This window comes from Nyctibius grandis, chromosome 9 (assembly GCF_013368605.1).
Source record: "Nyctibius grandis isolate bNycGra1 chromosome 9, bNycGra1.pri, whole genome shotgun sequence".
Taxonomy (NCBI): domain Eukaryota; kingdom Metazoa; phylum Chordata; class Aves; order Nyctibiiformes; family Nyctibiidae; genus Nyctibius; species Nyctibius grandis.
The window spans coordinates 16,356,583-16,376,518 of record NC_090666.1 but is presented as its reverse complement, the minus strand read 5'-3'; the positions used below and the strand labels follow the sequence as shown (position 1 = coordinate 16,376,518).

The following is a 19,936-nucleotide window of genomic DNA, read 5'->3' as shown; positions in this document are numbered from 1 at the left end:
CTGGTGTACTACAGGTGGTTTCATTCATCTGAACAGGTAAGAACCATTGTGGGGACATCATTTTTTGGAGGTAACATTTAAATATTAACATTTTCTAATGTAGCCTTTCATATAGCAGCTGGCTTTACCAACTTTTTTTGTAATTTTGCCATCTGCGTTGGTACTGACATGATACTGACATGATACTGACATATCATGTAGCATACGCTTTTACTGCTGTTGCTTGGAACGGTAAAGAGATACAAGTACGTTTTGTAGGACACTAAAGCTTAGAATTGATTGCTTTTGTGAAGCAAAAGCCAAAAGAATTAATAGAATTGTAGTTATGTAAAATGAAGTGTTTAAAGTAATTAAAGGAACATGCTTAATGTAGTCGTATGATGAATAATTTGACAGCAGGTATACAAGTTTCAGAGCACAGTATTCTTTATTTCTTAATAGGAATGTGAAACGTATTTACAGCAATGTGACTAAACTATGGCTATACATAGGGCATCATGATATCCGTAAAAGCTATGTGTACTTGTCTGAGGAATAATTTTATTTTTACATGTTATTTTATTGTTTGATACATTGGACTTCCATTATTTTGTGATTGTATTTTTATGGAAAATCCCAAACACTAAAGATGTAAAGTGACATGTTACATCTACGAGTACTGTGGAGATATCTAATGAGCAGAAATACAAGGTCCTCAGGATCGTCCTTGGTTGGTATATGAATAGCAGAGCAATTCAAGGATAGAGTCTATCTGTAGGTGGAAAAGAATACAGAGCTATGACTAAGGATTGGGAAGACCACTACTAGTTGTTCAGCAGGTTACAGGCTCCTCATATAATCTTGAACAATTTAAATATGACTATGTTTTCAAAATTATTTAGGTCTCTAAATATGCTGTTAGGTAGCTAGTAGAATTCCCGAGAAGCACTTCTGTGTTTGATTTCTGTTAAAATTCTTTCAATCTCCATTCTGTGTTTGATTTTTCCAAAGAGTTCAGGATCACTGATTTCACAGAAAATGAACCGTTGATGTGTTTTTGAAAATGTAAGTGTGTGTGCTTGGCTATATCTTCCACAGAATCACAGAATGGCTGAGGTTGGAAGTGACCTCTGGAGGTCATCTTGTCCAACCCTCCTGTTCAACCTGGGTCACCTGTACCAGGCTGCCCAGGACCATGTCCAGACAGCTTTTGAGTATCTCCAAGGATGGCGACTCCACAACCTCTCTGGGCAACCTGTGCCGGTCCTCAGTCACCCTCACAGTGAAAAAGTGTTCCCTGATGTTCAGGTGGAACCTCCTGTGTTTCAGTGTGTGCCCATCACCTCTTGCCTTGTCACTGGGCACCACTGAAAAGAGCCAGGCTCAGTCGTCTTAACACTCTCCCTTCATATATTTATATATACTGATAATATCTGTCCTGAGCTTTCTCTTCTTTATGCTAAACAGTCTCACCTGTCTCAGCCTTTCCTCATGTGAGAGGTGCCTTAATCTATCTTAGTGACCCTTTGCTGGACTGTCCAGTAGCTTTGTATCTCTCTGGTATCTCTCCTGCCCAGAACTGGAGCTGGTACTCCAGACATGGCCTCACCAGTGCTGAGTAGAGGGGAAGGATCACCTTCCTCAACCTGCTGGCAACGCCTCTCCTAATGTAGCCCAGGATACCATTAGCCGCCTTTACTGCAAGGGCACATTGCTGACTTGTGTTCAACTTGGTGTCCGCCAGGACCCACGGGTCCTTTTATGCAAAGCTGCTTTCCAGCTGGTCAGCTACCAGCGTATACTGCTGCAGGACTTTGCACTTCCCTTTGCTGAACTTGGTGAGGTTCCTGTCAGCCCCTTTCTCCAGCCTGCTGAGGTTCCTTCCCTCTGGATGGCAGCACAGCTCTCTGGTGTATCAGCTGCTTCTCCTGGGTTGGAACATAAGCAAACTTGCTGAGGGTGCACCCAGATCATTAATGATGTTGAATGGACTGGACCCAGTATTGACCCCGGGGTACAGTGCTAGTGATGGATGAATGTCTTGGCATTCTGTTTGTATAATCTGGCAAAGCGTGTATTAATTCCATGGGGAAAGAGTTTTGTGCTATGAGGACAAGATATTTCAATGTTGCTACTATCACATTGTCTCCTGATTTGCAACAGTGCCAAAACACACCGGGGTGGGGGCTCTGCCCTTATAAAGATGTATAGGAGTTATTCATTACTAATTCATTCCTAGCAGGTACATGAACTGGGAAAAGTCAATTGCGTCCTAGGGTTTGAATATCAGACTTAAATAGATTTGTGCCAGGGTTGAACTGAGTAACGAGCGGCTGGTAGTAGTGTTGCATTCATTACATCATCTGTATCTAAAAAGGAGAGAGCTGTTTGTGTCTAAGACCATACCAAATATGTATGGATGACAAGCCTTTTAGGTCTGGCAGTAGATCTAAAAATTGAAGTGTATGCAGTTAGCAGGCATATCGTAGCGAAATGGTGTCTGTTCCCAATTACCTTTTGACATTTTAATATATTTGAGACAGTGGTAAAATATTATAAATATTTTTATATACAATATAAGACAGTAGAAAACCAGCCTGAAAATTAAATCATCTTGGTGCAATTTCCCTGCTCTCCTTAGCTATTCAGTTATCACATACCTTATGTACAACTACATAACTGTTTCTCATTGATTTTGTCTTTTTATTCCTTTTCGTAAGTTGTGTACAGATAGAATTTGATTTTGCAGATGCATTGTTTGTTCAGATGTATTCATAGCCTAATTTCAGCAAGTAATTCATGCTCTATGGCTTGTTGAATAGTCTGTTGTAAGCATTTACTATTTGAGCTGTTTGGGAAGACTTTACCTGTGTAGTATGTTGCTGGTTTTTGATTCATTAAGAGTATCTCCTCCAACTGGCTTTCTTGTGAATATATGCAATTACAAATAGAAGGGTGTTGTTTTATATGTATATTCTTTGGTGCTTATATAAAACAGACTGTTTGAGCAAACATTCCTGCCAGTATATTTGTTGCTAGAACATTTATGGGAATTATACACAGAAGAGCTAAAATATATGCAGCTGAAATGAATTCGTTGAGAAACTCAAATGAATAATCATGAAAATAAACATGCTCAGCTCTCAGCCGTTTTCTGAGCAAACAAAAAAAGAATCACCTCTGATACTCTGTTTTATTCTCTGTGCTGCACTCTAACCCCCTCTGAACTCTAGGTAGAAGCTGAGATGCCTGACAGATGTCTTTAGTGACTCCATATGCAGTTCATTTAATGCGTTAAATGCACATAAACTGTTTTAGTCAACCAGTTTCTAAAGTAAATGATTACTTTTCAAAATCCATTGCATAAGTAATAACAGACTGCTAAGATTACAGTAAGTGCAATTTTGTTTTGCTCTAGTGGAAAATTTCATGCTGACAAGGTCAAGCCCTGCAGTCTGAGAGCAGTCAAGTGATGAAAGGCACATCCAGCAGAAGGAGAGGTGGTAGATGGACATCTACGAACTGTTATCTCCTTCAAAAATGAGGATTTGAAATGTGGTGTAGTTAGATTTAGGGGACAGAGCTGAGCTACGAAGTCTTGCTTTTATTATTGGAGACTAAAAAATACATTGGTTTTAGTGTGTTTTCAAAACTGCTCCCCATTTCTTGACAGAACTACAGTAGTTAACAGCATTGTCTGTGGTTGTCCTGAGGCAGTAATACTGTGAGGGTAGCAGGGTAATCCTTACACATAGTAGTTACTGACTTTTAAGGAGATTCATGCTATGATGCACAGTAAACTGGAGGTTGCAATGGAGAAGATGTAGCACGGCTGAATTTTTTAGTGCAGCGAAATACTTGCGCTCTGCATGTAAAATGAGTTTGAAGACGGTGGGAAAATCAGTCAGTTATAAATAGTTAACAGCCAGTTTTCCACCATTCAGCCAAGAGAACAGCTTCCTTCCAGGTAGATAATTCACATGTAATATTGCTTCACAGTAAGACATTTAGTCTTCAGATATTTTTATATGATTGATTAATATACTTTGTTATGGAAATAGATTCTTAGGATAAAAATAATTGAAATAATCTATGAATCAAATTGCTCAGTAAAGAACTAGGTAGCTACATTTTCAACGTATAAATCTACATCATTACCAGAGGTGGCTGAGAGGCTGCTGATGCCTTATTAGATAAGGTTTAGATAGATTACCTGCAGCACTAAACAATTTACTGAGAACAGAAAATGGGCTTCCAATACAGTCTAGAAATGAAACATCACAATTATTTGAGGTACTCTGTAACCTTGGAAACAATTGGGAGCAGTGACATCAGCAACAATTATGTGCAATTTTTGTCTTTAGTTTATCACCAAGGTAACCAGAGCAAGTTTCCCTGTTTGAAATTTTAAGAATGTCTTGGTTCGGTATTAAGGGAGCATGTGTGAAGCAGACTATTTAGGGTCTGTTAAAATTGCATTCTGCTTCCCTTTTAAAATGGTCCTCCAGGATGTAAATTGTTTAAACTCATGGCTTTTTTTTTTCCTTTTCTTTTTCCTTTCTCTCTCTGAAACAGCTGCAGGCAAATGAAGCCTTAGTTACTGTGTTAAGTTCTCTGAATACTGGAAAGAAGGAAAATTTAATTCCTCCTTGAATTCCTTTTGCTGGCCTCAAATACCAAGTATTGCAACTGCAAATAGAGGCTGCAAATTGCACTACGTTGTTTTTGGGGACGGGACTTACCCACAATTGAGATGTTCCCACATCTAACTTCCTGGAGGGAAGCTTTGCATTAAAGTCTAGGTTTGCAAGAGACTTGCAGTCAGTGCTGCCTGAGGAGTACACTGGATGAGTGATTCCCTTAGACTTCCTGGCTATGAAACATCCTTAGTCAGCCGACCTCACCTTCTGTTGTGCCAGTCAAGAATGGCCTAGTGTGATATTCATCTTCATACTTAATCCAGAGAGGGTTTTTTTGAAGCCTTGTTGCATAGTGGAAAAAGCTGTAGTCGCCTTCATAATTGCTCTGTGATGGGAAAGTTATGAGAGGCTGGAGCCATAATGCTGACAGGGAGGAAGTTCAGACCACACAGGCTCTCATCTATGTGTGATTCAATTTTTAGAGAGAGGTATTTAACTATGAAATAGTGATAATCCTTATCTGTCGTTCATAGAGGTAAAAGGGGGGGCTGTGAAAAAGTTGCTTTTTTGTTTTAGTCTGGAACTCTATCTCAGGTTAAAGCCACATCAGTTTGCAACTTAGAAATGCATGTATAAATTTGCACTCCTAAAACTTGTATATTTTACCTGTGATGTCTACTTTGTCAAACACTTCCTTTTTTTGCATGTCTTTACCTTTAGGTTGCTGCACGCTCAAAATACACACTTGTGTTCTGTTATTGTTCATTCAGCTTATGATTTTGCAGGGCAATTGGTGTGCAGGCAGCTTGCCATACTTATGCCTTGTAGATACAAGTTAGAACTTGATGTTTGAAGGAAAATAGTAAAATTCTGTTCTTGTTTGGAGTGCAGTCCTGGAGAAGTGAAACTGCATTTCAAGCTATTAGCCCTGTGGGTTTCCAAAACATACTTTATAGCCTATGGTTAATGTTGGAGTTCAGTAGCCCACATCACTTATAATGAATTGAGCCAAGGAACTTAAATTAGGTTTTTGCATGAAAAAAGATAATCCCTTCACATAGTTTGGTATTGCAGAGAGAATAAGGTACCTCATACATTTCATGGTACCAGAGAGTTTCATGGGATGTAATGGAAAAACAGATGCCTTTCTCAGAAATAGAATATTGATGTTCATATTTGTAAAGGAATTAATTCACTGACTGATAGAAGCAAAAGAAAAAGAAATACAAAGTTTTTAGATACTTGTCACATTTTGGCAAGATTGTAATTCTCCTTAGGATTGTAATGAATGTGCATTTGTTGTTTTGTTTCTGTAGTAAAAAGTCACGAAATACATATGTGCTTTGCCCTCTGAAGTAATTTCCAGAATATGTAATAACAAGTAATCACACTATTTGCAAGCATATTTGGTGAAAAGGAGCTGTGCTTTGAAACATATTGATTTGCTAGTTACAGTTATCAGTTTGATTAATTCTATGCAGTATATTTAATCATTACTCATGATTAGTGAAGTAATAATGCACTAGGCATAGCTACACATTTACTATTAACAATTAGTCTCTTATATTTCTTTCCATTCACAGGTGTAATCATAAGTTAGAACTCATAAGAATTTTAAAGAAATATTTATTGCAGTAGACATTGGTTATAAATCTTTATAACTACAGTATTCAGGGAGTTAATAATGATTTCAGTGGGTTTATTTTATGATAATGAAAGGCCATATAGATTACCGTTGTGTTACATCTTCTCTCAAGAGTTCCTCCAGGAGGTACAAGTTTTCACCACTGTTGTGAGGCCAAGAAAAACTCCCAGGCAACATATCAGATACTACTCTTGTGCTTTTGGAAAGGAAGTACTTACGTTCTTTTCTGTGCAAAACTTGCTTCAGTAGTTTGGGAGGCAGGGGAAAGGAACATTTCTCCTCTTGAGGTAGCAGTGTTTTGGCATCCAGTGCCACAGTCTCTTGAGAACATTAGGAAAAAAAGAGTAATGACAGCTTTCATCTTTCTACCTGGCTGACTAAAGTGATGTGACTTTATGCAGTTTAGTAATTAGTCAAAATGTAACTTCTAGGTTTCTTCATTCACAGTATAGATTATATCAGATTCCCTCTTATCAGACTGTTCACATATTAGAACAAGTGCTGGGTAGGGATGTTCTGAATTACAGTAAGATAACTTTATTGGGCAAGTTGATGATCCATGATCTGTTGCCAGCCTGCAAACCCATCAGACTTCTACAGGCAGCATCTGCTTGAACTGTCTGGGGAAACAAAAAGAACAGAAAACATCCTACATTGGAACAAAACCAGAGATTTGACTTGATGAAAGCATAATTTTCTTCTGTGTTTAGCCATTCTATGTGTTATTTAAAATTGAGTGCTCATGTCATGTCAACATGTATATAATCACCTCTTAGTTCCTCATAATTAATTACTGAGAGGAAATTCAGGAAGGAAGGAAGAATTGTGTTCCATATTATACCCTGTATTTTTATTGGTGTAAATATATTTTACTTCTCAGCTGGTTTACTTTAAAGTTTTGGGTTTTGGTCTTGGTGGTTTTTTGTTGGTTTTTTTTTTTTTTTTTTAACATTTCATTGTTTCTCGTATTGGATATTCAAGTCTTGCAGGACCTATTACAACTTTTTAAAGACTCCACAGATGCAGATAGTGCCCAACCAACTCAAACATACAGTAAATGCTCTTTGTGAGAGCTCCCTTTGAGGAAGATGTAACTTCTTGGTCTATTCAGTTGGGAGGATCTCAGTAGAGCTGTGTCAGAACTCTGCACTCCAGAAAAAGCAGGGAAGACATGACTGTATAGTTTTACTACTGTTAGGTGCCAGAAAATTTCAGTCTTTCCAAAAATACACAAATGCATTTTTTTCCCAGATTTGTTGAGGAAGTAGAGTACTTGCTTGTTGATACCACCTGACTTTATTTGGAACATAAATAGCTAATGTTTTCTAATGTTTTAAAGGTAAAACAGTGATATGATTCAGATTCTTATTCAGTGTGTTAATATTTACTATAGAAAAAGACAGCTGAAAGATATTTGTGTATCCTCAACACTTACTGCCATTGCATTCTATACATTATTTATGCCATGATTCTGACTGATGCCCACAAAAGACGAAATCCTTTCCCAATGGCAAAAATCTAATAATTTTCAGGGCACTGAAATTTCACCTGAAGTTTTGCTTTTTGTTTTAACAACATGCTTTACTCATAGCTGCTTCTTTATTCTAATGTATTCCTTCCGTTCATTCCTCCACCACCAGCTACATTGCAGTTTTTACCCATTCCTGGATATGCAGATTATTATATGGTAGTGTGCTTTCTGTGATAGACACAGTCTGTCTTCAAAACATACCTTTTTTAAAGGTCTGTATTGTATTTCAGTTTGCTAGATTATCCTTGGTTACTTTCTTGTTTCATCTCCCCATACCAAATGTCAATGCCCTTCCCCACACAGAATGATTTATGTCAGTTCTTTTCTTTCTTCCATGTTTCATTACTATCCCACTTTAAATATTTTAAGTATCTCTCTGTTAACCTTCTTGCTTTCTCACTTTTGTCCTCTTTGGCCTTCTTGAAGAGTTTAGTGAATGGTGTTTGTGGGGTTGAGTTTTGGGTTTCTTTTGAGAGAATACCCTGTTTTTGCCTTTGGGGATTTTGGTTTGCTTGTCTTCGTCTTCCTTTCTGTCTCTCATTTTTACTGTTTGCCTCTTGTTTTTACTTTTTGCTTTTCTCACTTTGTTACTCTTTTGATGTTTTTCCCAATCTTGGCATTGTCTTGTATTTTCTTTTGCCAATATGCAGCCTCCTACATTCAGGACACTCCTTTGTCCTATGTCTGTCATTTACCATTGCTCCTTTTAACTCTTCTTTTTCTCTGGATGTGTTAATTTATCCAGGAGATGCTTCTTTGCAAAGCTTACCATAGAATATTCAACATAAGGTGTTGGTTAAATCTTGCATTAAAAAAAAAAATCATCCCTCTTGATTTTTCACGTTTCTTGATGTTTTAATATTTCAGCTTTGTAGGATTTTTTGTCTCTCATTGCATTATTAATTACTTTGTTAAACATTACTTGCACTGTTAGCGTTTCTTGCCTTAAATTTATTTTAACTACCTTCGTCCTTTCCCAGATTCCATAGCTTCTGTGAGTGAATGTTTTTCCAAGGTTATTTTCCACAGCCTGCCCAGTTGTTTCAAGAGATGCACAAGTTTTAAGTTAGTGTCTTACAGGCTTATTGGGGTATGGTCATATTGATATTATTGTCATCTATTTCTGCATAAGAGAGGGTTTATTTGAATTGCTGTCATGGGACTTTTTTATAATGAATAAATTCTTCATGCTCATCATACTGTGTTTATTAGTCTTCACTCCAGTTATAATCTACAGGGATTCCTAAGTCATACAGTTTTTTTTAAAAGCAGACAAAAATTCAAGTGTTTTAAAATAAAGCTTATTGGATGGAATAGGAGAGGGAACAAGTAAATTCCATTCCACATACAGTCCTCATGCTCAGAAGGCATATTACCTTAAATGATAATTCCTATTTTAAAAAATGGTACTCTTACATGCCTTGTACTTTTCTTTACGCTTCAGCATTTATTCAGTCTGTTACTCCAGAATTTTTATAATGATCCTCCTAATGATCCATTGGAAATATGCCACCATTAACTAATGTATTCCCTCTATAAGTATTCGTTTCTGAACCAGACTGGTAGGGCTATCAGAATAATATCAGTTCTTACAGTGCTATGAACCCGACTAAACTGAAAACAGTAAGTAAGCTTTGAGTCATAAAAAAGTACAAATAAGGAGTAATCCTTGTTTGCTGTTGAAAATGCAGAGTTTAAGTGCTTCCATTTGTCCAGCATAATATTTAAATATCATGTTCAGTACCAGCCATATCAAGCGTATGGTAATAAACTTCTTTTATGGGGTTACTGTTAGGTTTATTTGTATTTCTGTAGAACCTCAACTAAGAAGAGGCTTCCCTCCGTGAAATGGAAGGATAAGAAGGTGTCTTCCTCTTTGAAAATAAGACCCAAATTAGTCAGACAAAGAAGTGAAGGTACAGAAGAAGCACAAGTGTCAAAACCACTTCTGTGGTTCTGCAAGTAAGTCATCATAGAATCATAGGATGGTTTGGGTTGGAAGCCCCCCTTGTCATGGGAGTAATGCAGTGAAAACATTTTACTCTTGATGGAAAGAAGGGCCCCAAAACGCATATCTCAGCCAGTTGAAAAATCACAGGTACCCTGTGTTAGCTTGTGTGTCCAGGACAATATGCAGACTGAGGTATGATAAGGCCTTTGCTGCTGTGTGTGTCCTGGGCAGAGGCAGGTCTCAGCAGGAGCACAGAACTGTGGGACCGGGTTCTGTGGCAGACTCCAAATTGTCTAGTTCTTCCCTTGGCAATCTTCCTGTGCTTCTTAAAAGAAATGGTTTGTGGCATCCCTCTAAGTCTTCTTCTCATTGAGCCAACTTTTAGCTTTCCAAGAGTGGATCTGCTCTTCTGGGCAGTGCCTTCAGGCAGGTGGCCTACTCAGGCCTCTTAAACTGGCTGATGTACAGTGGGACTGGTGGCACTGGTGGGACAGTGGCACTGGTGAGGCCGCACCTTGAATACTGTGTCCAGTTCTGGGCCCCGCACTTCAAGAAAGATGTTGAGGTGTTGGAGCGAGTCCAGAGGAGGGCGACCAAGCTGGTGAAGGGTCTGGAGGGTCTGACCTATGAGGAACAGCTGAGGGAGCTGGGGTTGTTTAGCCTGGAGAAGAGGAGGCTCAGAGGTGACCTTATTGCAGTCTACAACTACCTGAAGGGAGGTTGTAGTGAAGTGGGAGTCGGCCTCTTCTCCCAGGCAACTAGCGATAGGACAAGAGGACACAGCCTCAAGCTTTGCCAGGGGAGGTTCAGGTTGGACATTAGGAAGAATTTCTTCTCAGAAAGGGTCATTAGACATTGGAATGGGCTGCCCAGGGAGGTGGTGGAGTCACCATCTCTGGATGTGTTTAAGAAAAGACTGGACATGGCACTTAGTGCCATGGTCGAGTTGACAGGGTGGTGTCAGGCAAATGGTTGGACTCGATGATCCCAGACGTCTCTTCCAACCTGATTGATTCTGTGATTCTGTGGGAGTTTGAAACGCATACAATTCAGGACTTGCCCTTAGAAGTTTATCTGTGGGATTTTCACTTTCAGATTTTAACAGATGTTTTACTTTCCCATACAACTCTACAAATATGCGGTGTAATTGCAGTATTTTAATATTCCAGCTATGGAAGTGTAGTGTCTAGACAACACCATATGTATTTCAGTCAGGCATGGAAATATTACTGTCCTATTTTTATTTCTTTGGCAACTGACATTCTCCTGCTTTGCAAATTCACGGAGCATTGGTTTTAATAGAAAAGCAAAATACTACATTGCAGTAAAGATGTGAACTGGTTATAAACAAAAATCTCTTCTACTACTTCCTGTGTTTCAATTGCTGTTAATTTGCTAGTGCCTCTTTAGCTCTCTGAAACTTTTGTTAAGAAATGAGATGACAAAGTATAATTATAATTCAATTATGCTAAATATTTGTTTTGAAACTTGACCACTGGAATGCAAAGATATATGTTTTCACCTCCATCCAAACATATTTCTGAAATAAAATACTTGTTTCTGTCTCAGTGAAGCCAGAAACTGAAACTGGAAGCTGAAGAGTAAATGACAGAAATAAATGATGCCTTGTCAAGTCCTGAAAAAGGCTAATGAAACGTTGCAGCTGCCAAATCCGACTGAAACCAGTGGCCTGTGAATTGCAGTGTTCAAGGGAAAAAGTCAAAGATAATCCCGATGTTCCCAAGCAGAACACTTTGCAATACTTTTTCATTCATTTGCTTTCTGTGTGTATGAACTAAAACATTATATAATTGAGATTTGTTTTAATACGTTTTCTGAAGGTTATTATTTGACCTTCAAAATAATTTAATGTGTTTAGCACGTTATTTCCGTTCATACTCATTACTTTAAAGGTGACTTTTAATTTATCAGATATATACAAGTTTGAAACACAGGATTGTTAATGTGAAGGAGATTTCTTAGAAGTTTTCTTTTGGCAGCCTCTTTGTATTCTTCCTGAAGGGCTTTTCTTTTGGCAATGCATAAAGTGAATCATGAAAATCGAAAGGAGATTTGTGCATAATTCTGGAACTGACTACCTTTTACCATTTATTTTTACTCATTATTGTGCTGGCTGATGAAATATTCTAAGCTGGACACTTGTGAATAAATTTTGATATAAGTGTGTTTTAAGGAGGTAGTTGATATTTTGTTCATTTGTGGATTTGTGTTTGTTTTGCAGCTGAGCCCGTGTCTCATTGTTAATCTGCTAAGTCACCTATTTAGTGGTAGCAAAATAAATAGATAGTCATGTAAAATCGCAAGCAAAAGGGGGCAAATGTGTATTTATGTGTTACAAGACATATATTCTTCATTGTCTTCTGAGAAAGAGTGAAAACAGATATCCAATTTGTATTTTACTAGATCAGGACCCTGTATTACAAAAAAAACCTTAAAAAGTGGACTGGTACCCTCGACCTTTTCAAGTAATTAGGATCCTACAGTCTTTTAGTTATATTTGTGAGTTTAACTTTCAACTCAATATAAATTTATCACATGCTGTTGGATTCAATCCAGACTTCTGTAACTGTATGCGGCCTATGGAAAATAAAGAGCATCCATTCCAGTAAAGAGGGAAATATCAGACAACTCTGTCTCTGTAATTAAAAGACAGTAAAATACTTAAGCAAGAATAATATTTTTGTTTTAGCAATGAGGCGGTAATGTCTTGTGTTCTGCTTCCTCTTAACCAATTCTTTTCCTTTGGTAGGTTTTGATCTTGACTTAAAGCAGCATATCCTTGTTAGAATTAAGGCACTTACACATTATTTGAATAGATATATGCCTTTGATATTCTAGAAGATAAGAAATCGAAGTTGTATGTTAACGGTTTTGAACTAGGTATTTATACAAGGAAAACAGTCCTTTCAGAGAAAAGGGAGGGGGAGTGGCTAAAAGAGAAACTATTTAGAAGTGAATCAGTTGCCAGTGAGAAGGTGTCTGGAGAGTGAATTTTCCTAGAACGTACTGTACCCTTCATTCTCACAGAATAAGGATAATTTTGCTGGTGCCCCCTAATTGTATAGTTAGAGTACTACGATCTGGTATTAGTCTGTTCCCTTGCCTAAGAAAGGTTTATGTACCTGTGCTGAGCCCTAAGGAGCTAAAGGTGATGTGAGGAGCCTTTTCCAGCTGTCTCATATGCTGTGATTTGGTACACACAGTCTCAGCATATGGTTCATGCCCTGTAGGCTGGATAGGCATGGGAATGCCTTGCTTATAGATCTGGTTAAGAAGACTTAAGGGAGATTGGTGCCCAGTATGGTCAAGACTTGCACAATTCTAGGCATTTTGAGGAAAGGATGTTCAATTGCCTTTGGAGCCCCCTAGATCAACTCAGTGGGCAGACAATTGCTTTAGCCCTGGAGCCATTTTGCCCAGGTCCCATGCTTCTGGCATTGCTTCCAATTTTGTTGTAGATCCCGTATTCTTTCTGATCTTCTGATCTCTTGAGGCAATGTGCTGCTGTGGTTCCTAACTATGGAGTCTTCATGCAACATCACTCAGATTGATGATGGCTTTCCGCTGACTAAAAAGCAACTTCAAAGGCCTGCCTCTATATACACAGAGGATTTTGTGCTGATTCTCCACTCCTGCAGGCACCTAAACTCTACAGTTTCTATCTTAACCTTACAGAGCAAAATAAAGTACCCCACTTCCTTCTGAGTGGACTTTGGTGAAATATATTACTGGAAGTCAGTCAAACTTGAGTAGCCTTTAGTAGGAGACAGATGAATGGGAGAGTATTTAGGATCTGAATTTTTAATTCAGATCAGTGGAAGCCTCTTGTTCATTTGAATGGGCCACAAACCAAGTGCATTAGGAAATCCTCTGAGCCTTGCTGAGAAGTGCCTGGTTATGTTTGGAGGATTATCCAAGGTGGGGATGCTCTGGAGTGGCAAGACTTTAAACTTGTATGAGAATTTATCAGGTATTAATGTCAATTATTCACGTATTTTAGTAGAAACCATTTGTTTTACGTAACTTTTTGTAGGGAAATCTCATTATTGTGCATGGTTGACTTTGTGCTTTTTCTATGGCTGTTTCACTTAGGTTTTTGAAATATGCATGAATGGTTTAATTTCATGTAAAAACTGTCTATGTATAAACCTATGCAGCTGTCAACAGAACTATTGTCTCTTCAGTCTGCTAGAAAAATAATTCACAACATGTGTGTACCAGGCTGTGATTGCCAGAGCCTGTTCATGGTGACAGGTGTTGGATGTTCATCTGCTAATTTCTCATTAGAAACAATGTGGTAGGCTGATGATGCGATTTAGTCATTGGAGGCCCTTCTTGATTTCTGTTTATAAAAGGTATGGCTACGTTTGCTGAAATAGTTTACAAAATAGTAGATGCGTTTTCAGTTTTTTAAAATTTGTCATAGCAGTATTTTAAGATGAAAATATTTATTTTCTCGTTGCCAACAAATATCTATTATCTGTGATCTGTAATTAGGCTCACAGCTTACCGTAAAAGACAAATGGTGCTTGCTGAGCTGCATCATTGGCCTTATTGTGGTAAAATGACCAATTTTGTTTTACCAGCTGTGACTTTGGAGGCAGGCTGAATGACAGGGAACACATAAAGCTCGACAGATTACAATATTTCCAGCACATAACTGTGTGTGTATATCATTCAGAATTCAGCAGCAGTTCCTGCTTGATAAGCTTGCTAATATCTTCACGTTCTAAAGAACACTGTGCTTCTGTATGGGGTGTCTTGTACAGGCTCCATCCTGCAGTCCTCACTGAAGCAAAACTCCCAGTGAAAAACAGCCTCAGTATGACCATGGAAAGCACTGAGTACAAAGGTAGAAAAACTCCTCACAAGAGCAATGCATCTGCCTAAGGAAACAGAGCATGTAGTTCTGTGACTAATTATGAATTATAGAGAGAACTAAAGGAAAAAAGACAAAAAATTGGGAAATAAATGGTTGATTACTCATCTTGCATCAAAAGAGGACATTTTCAAAAGACAAGCCCAATTATACCCCCTTTTTGCAATCATATTCATATCTACTTCTCGCAATTTCCATCACTTACGATTGAAAATGATTATATTGTCCTTCAACTTCTTATATATGTGGCAAGGATGATTGAAAGGTTGCATGCAGAGCATTCTAATTTTATATGGAAAGAGTAGAATATGTTATGTCAGCAAGTTAATAAGAGGCAGCTTTTTAGTTTTTCTATGAATGTGTTCTGAGTACTGCAGAAACAGCCAGATGTTGGTGAAATGCAGTGATGTTGGCTGATGCAAGTATACAAAAGCCATAGAACTCCATGTGTTGGATTTAATAAAGTCTGGAATCACAAATGGCCCTAGTTTGATCTTTGAGCTGAAGGGGTGAGGCAACTGTTGCTTCTCTGTGGTTTACCATCTAATAATGTATGTGAGTTGTTTTATCTTTTCTCTTTAACGTCATATGAATTGCAGAATATGAGTTGCAGATTTCTTAAAGGATTACTAGTTTCAAACTGCAAAACACTTAGTGTGCTCACAAAAAAAGCTTAGAGTTACCCTTGCATATCTGGCTTTTTGTGTTATCCTAGAACTTGAGTTTGAGTCCTTACTTGCAGAAATCCACCTCTGGAGGTGCCGTGGAAGCAATGGTGTTTTCTGCTGTCACTGTCAAACTGTGGTGTTTTAGGTAAAGCGAAGGTAGGAAGCTGACTCTCTTATGCCCCCTTCTGGAAATCCTTTATGGACATGATGCCAGAAAAGGGTGAGCCAATTTTATACTTTGTACTTAAGTAACATCTTTCATCGAGAGGAACCAAGGTACTTTACAGATGCTAATGAATTAAGGTTCTGGTCATGTTTATCAGCTCAATTTTATAGCTGGGGTACTTGAAGCATCAATTTAGTGACTTAAGTACAGAGGACCACTAGTACTATGGTTTTCCTACAAAGGCACTAAGAATAACATAGTATCTTCTATCAACAAATACAAAAGTATCAAACTCAAGAAAACATCTGTAAAGTTACAGATTCCTTGTTTGTGTTGATTTGGTACGTGACATGCTCTGCCACCTCTAAGAGAGTAGCTCTCAGTGAGAGCTTAGTAGCTTAGTAATTTGTTGGACAAAACATGTTCTCTGTGGTTAAAAACATGACTTTCTCCGTTAATCATTAACCCGCAAAAGACTAAATGTATTTCCTGAACGACATCCGGTCTGCTGGTCTGTTCTTCCATGGTGAAATCCCACCTGTTTCCATCATAACATCTGCAACTAACGTAACTATCTCTGTGTCTTTTTGAAAAAAGTTCCTTGTGAGGTTATTAATAGAGCCTCAAACCATATGCTTTTTGTAAGCACCATTGTTACCACAATGGAAAGACTTCAAGAACAGTGTGAACAGAAAAGACAAAACTACGTATTTCATTAATAGTAACTGAGCTTTTGAAAAAGCAGATTTCTTTGCAGTGAAATTCAAAATTTCACAGCAAATATTCAGTAGATAGTGCTGGTATCATTCTAAAAAGAAATACGCTGTACTTCACAGTACAATAAAACCTGGTCTTATCAGAATCTAAATTGTCTGATAGGGTACCATTCCTGCAAAATAAAGACTAAAAACATATGCTAACCCCATCTGGCTGTCCCTTAAAGCTGTTTGCAAAGTTCATGCGTGTGGTATGTGTGGACTGATAACCATTTTCATTACAGAGAAAGAGGTTTTTAAAGTTTACCTTTCTTTGATACAGGTTTTTTCTCCTGCGAGTACCTCTAGAAATAATTTTCTGTGGGTTTTTTTATGCTTGTAAAAAATCAGATTCTGTGATGTGCATGAACATATGAGCCTGTTAAATGGAAGACCACCCTGAAACGTTACTGTTGTTGAAAATAACTGATCATATTTTTTTCCTAATGATAAGTTTGGTAAGTGATGCACGTCTCAAACATTCTGGATTTCTTCACTTCATGAAGAAAATCATGTTCCGTGAGTCTTTTGTAACAAAAGAGAAAAGTAATAACATATTCGTCTCAGAAAAGTCAGCCTGCAGTGAGATTAGGTGACTGCATTTGTTTTGAATTAAATACAGATGAACAAAAGCGGTCCATCTATTACAAAGCCACATTGTAATTGTTTTTTAAACCATTTTGTTTGGATTTTTGAGGGTAATTGTCAAGTGGAACTAATTTTTTGAATGAATATGCATGAAAAATTCAAGACTACTAAGCAGATCAGCACTAATTTACGTAGTTTATGCTATTTGCCTTTTGGTTTTGTGAGATGTTTCCAAGCAGTGTCATGCTTGTGGAATGTGGCCTGGGTATAAATAAGGTGATTCATGACACAATCCAGAATATTAGTGAGTGTTTCTATTGTAGAATAAGTCTTATTGTGATTTTTTTTTTTTTCTTCTGCCAGCTCAGTAATATGTGACCCTTTGCATTGAGCCTTCGAATGCAGCAAAAGACAAATCATTAAGGTTTCATAAAACACAAGCTTAATCTTAAAAAGTTAAATAGACTTCAGTACTTACCAAATCTTAAGTTGCAGAAGAAACCTCTGGAAGATAATATAGTGTAATATAATATGTGATTCATGAGCACTTCCTGGTATAGGCTGGTCCACTTAAATTTGAGCCACTTAAAAGATGACCTGTAGGCCTTGCTCTGTATGTTTGTGTAGTTTAACTGTAACAGTAACAATCAGAATGGAAATTAATTATATGCAAACTAACATGGAACCCATCAGAGTTTAAAAGATTATTCTTATGGAAGGCCATCTTACTATGTAATGTAAAAATACTGTCTGGTAGATGTCACTTTAAAAATAACATCCATTTTTAATAGTTTCAGAGTTTACAGTGTCACCCAGACTGAATATAGATTAAAATCTGGACTGAAAATCCTGCAGAGTTTGGTAGTTCTTATGATGAAGATATCCTTACTTAAAAAAGTTTTGGTCAGTCAGTGATCTGGGGTAAAGGGCTGAAGTGGTGTGATGGCTAGGTTAATATTCCAGTTCCAGTTGATCCTTTCTGAGTCAGGCTGTGAATTGAAAGAGAAATGTTGGAAAGTGCACTGTGAGCTATACTGACTACCAGCTTCAAAGGTATTGACATAAAAGGAGAAGGACATGAAAAGGGGAGAACTGTCAGTGAATAAGCATCAGCAAGAAAAACCCAACAGGCAGCTGAAGGGGACACATAGACAATTTAAGCATTACTTTCTTCATCGTCATTTTCTCCCTAGTGGAACCAGTATTGTCTTTGTTGACTATTTGTGAGATAATTCCAGTAAACGTTAACATTTTAAACCCCCAAACTTTGTATTTTTTCAGAAATCCTCCTCCTACTTTGCTACATCCTGAAAAATGGTGCAGAGGATTCAACCATTTCATTTCACAGTAAGTTTTATTTTCTTTTAAAAACAGCTTATTCAGCAAGGCCTACCCATGTCAATCTGAAAACAGAATTTGTTTTATGGAGTTGTTGCTTTTGGGGTTTTAACTTCAGTTTTCTTTTCATAGACTTTAGACCATGCTTCACTTTGTGAAAGCTATACAGCACAGTTTGATCTTCTCATGTAATTTGCTTCACAGCTTCTCTGAACTCCTTAGCTGATTTGCTTCTTGACTTTGATGGACCTGGGACAGGTTTATAAATATACCTTATTTCCTTGATGGTTTTGCAGAGACATTTTTTGTCAAGGAGAAAAAAGGGTTAGTGAAAATGACTGCTGGTCAATTTAATATAAGAATTTGAAAGACAAGAAAGAAAATAGTTGCCTTTTTCCACTTCACTAATATTCGGTAGGTTGTATACCCAATATATATAATTGAGCACCGGTTGTACCAAGAGTGTAATATGGTACCTAGATGGTGCCAACTTTCTGGACGCAGCTGTCGCTAAACTAAAATATGCTTTTGCTTCATTTTTTTCTTTTTATGGTGAAACGAAGAAATCACGATGTAGTAGTTGCTAGCATTATATTAAGAAATCTTACAGCAACTTTTATGAGTGATTTTTAGGGTTCTTCAGGATTTCATTGTGACTTATTACAGGCTAAACTGTGTAACATGGGGAATGATATTATCAAACCCTTGGGAAGTTTACACTGTTCAAATAACCAAATACTTTGAACTTTTGAACTTTGACTTTTCAAGATAGGTTTGAAAATACACACATCTGCATTTTGAATCTGGTCTGTTCCTTAATGTATCTTGTTACTTGTGGTGGAGTAAAATATCCCTACCTGATACCTTTTTCAGTCAGTTATGTAGTAGTGTCTTCCCATTTTAGGAGAAGTTAAGAATATAAAGACTAATGCAAATTTTATTAATAATCCATGAAAAATATTCTTGTTTACTATGTTGATCTTTAATCAGGCAGGAAGGTGAGGTACACTGTAATGGCTGGCCTACAGAGGAAGGCCATTACTATCATTACTGCAGCGTAACTCAGAATCTCTTCCAGTGTAGGCAGTAGAAGTACATTCCTCTAGAGCAGATTGACCCAAGTTCTGTTTCTCCATAACGAATGTCCTGGTTTACACAGCAGTGTACATTGTGATCTATGGTGGAATCAGTGTTTAATTACAAAAGTCACTGAGTGGTGGATTAATTCCATTCTATTCTAGAGAAACATTGTTTTTACAGTATTTATGGACTGTAGCCTATATTCTGGGGACTCTAGCACTGGTGGGTTATATTCCACTTGTGCTTTAGAGAGTCAGTATACCTGGTAAATAAGATTACATTCCTTTCTCGGAAACGTTGTGCATTAACCTTCAGCATTGATATACAGATTTTTCTTTCTTGATATCTTCCTTTTTAGAAGTCCCTGCTGAGCTTGAGAACAATACAAAAAACTAAGTTTAACATTTCTTAACATTTGTTCAGTCCTTTAGTTCAGCATGCACTGTTCATAAAAGAAGTCAGATGTTAGTACTTTATGGCTATACTTGTTTTTGATCTTGTCCTTTGGGTTTTTGATATCTTCAAATTGTATATTTTTAATCACATTGATTTTTAGTTACTTTTGCTTAATTACTTCCTGTCACCAGCAACATCTGCAGGTTCTCAGATCTTGCTTTTCATTTTTACAGTAGTATGCACAATGAAGCAAGGCAGTATGCTCATATGCAGTCTCTTAATGTGGAGAAATGCAACAA

General features: G+C 37.5%; 1 protein-coding gene across 1 annotated transcript in view; it reads left to right on the top strand.

Moving 5' to 3' along the window:
• MYO3B (myosin IIIB) overlaps positions 1-19,936 on the top strand; it is a 195,586-nt gene that overhangs the window by 43,777 nt on the left and 131,873 nt on the right. The window contains exon 8 of the mRNA XM_068408068.1: positions 18,105-18,170. Within this exon, the coding sequence (XP_068264169.1) occupies positions 18,105-18,170 (66 nt within the window). The remainder of the gene's footprint in view (positions 1-18,104; positions 18,171-19,936) is intronic.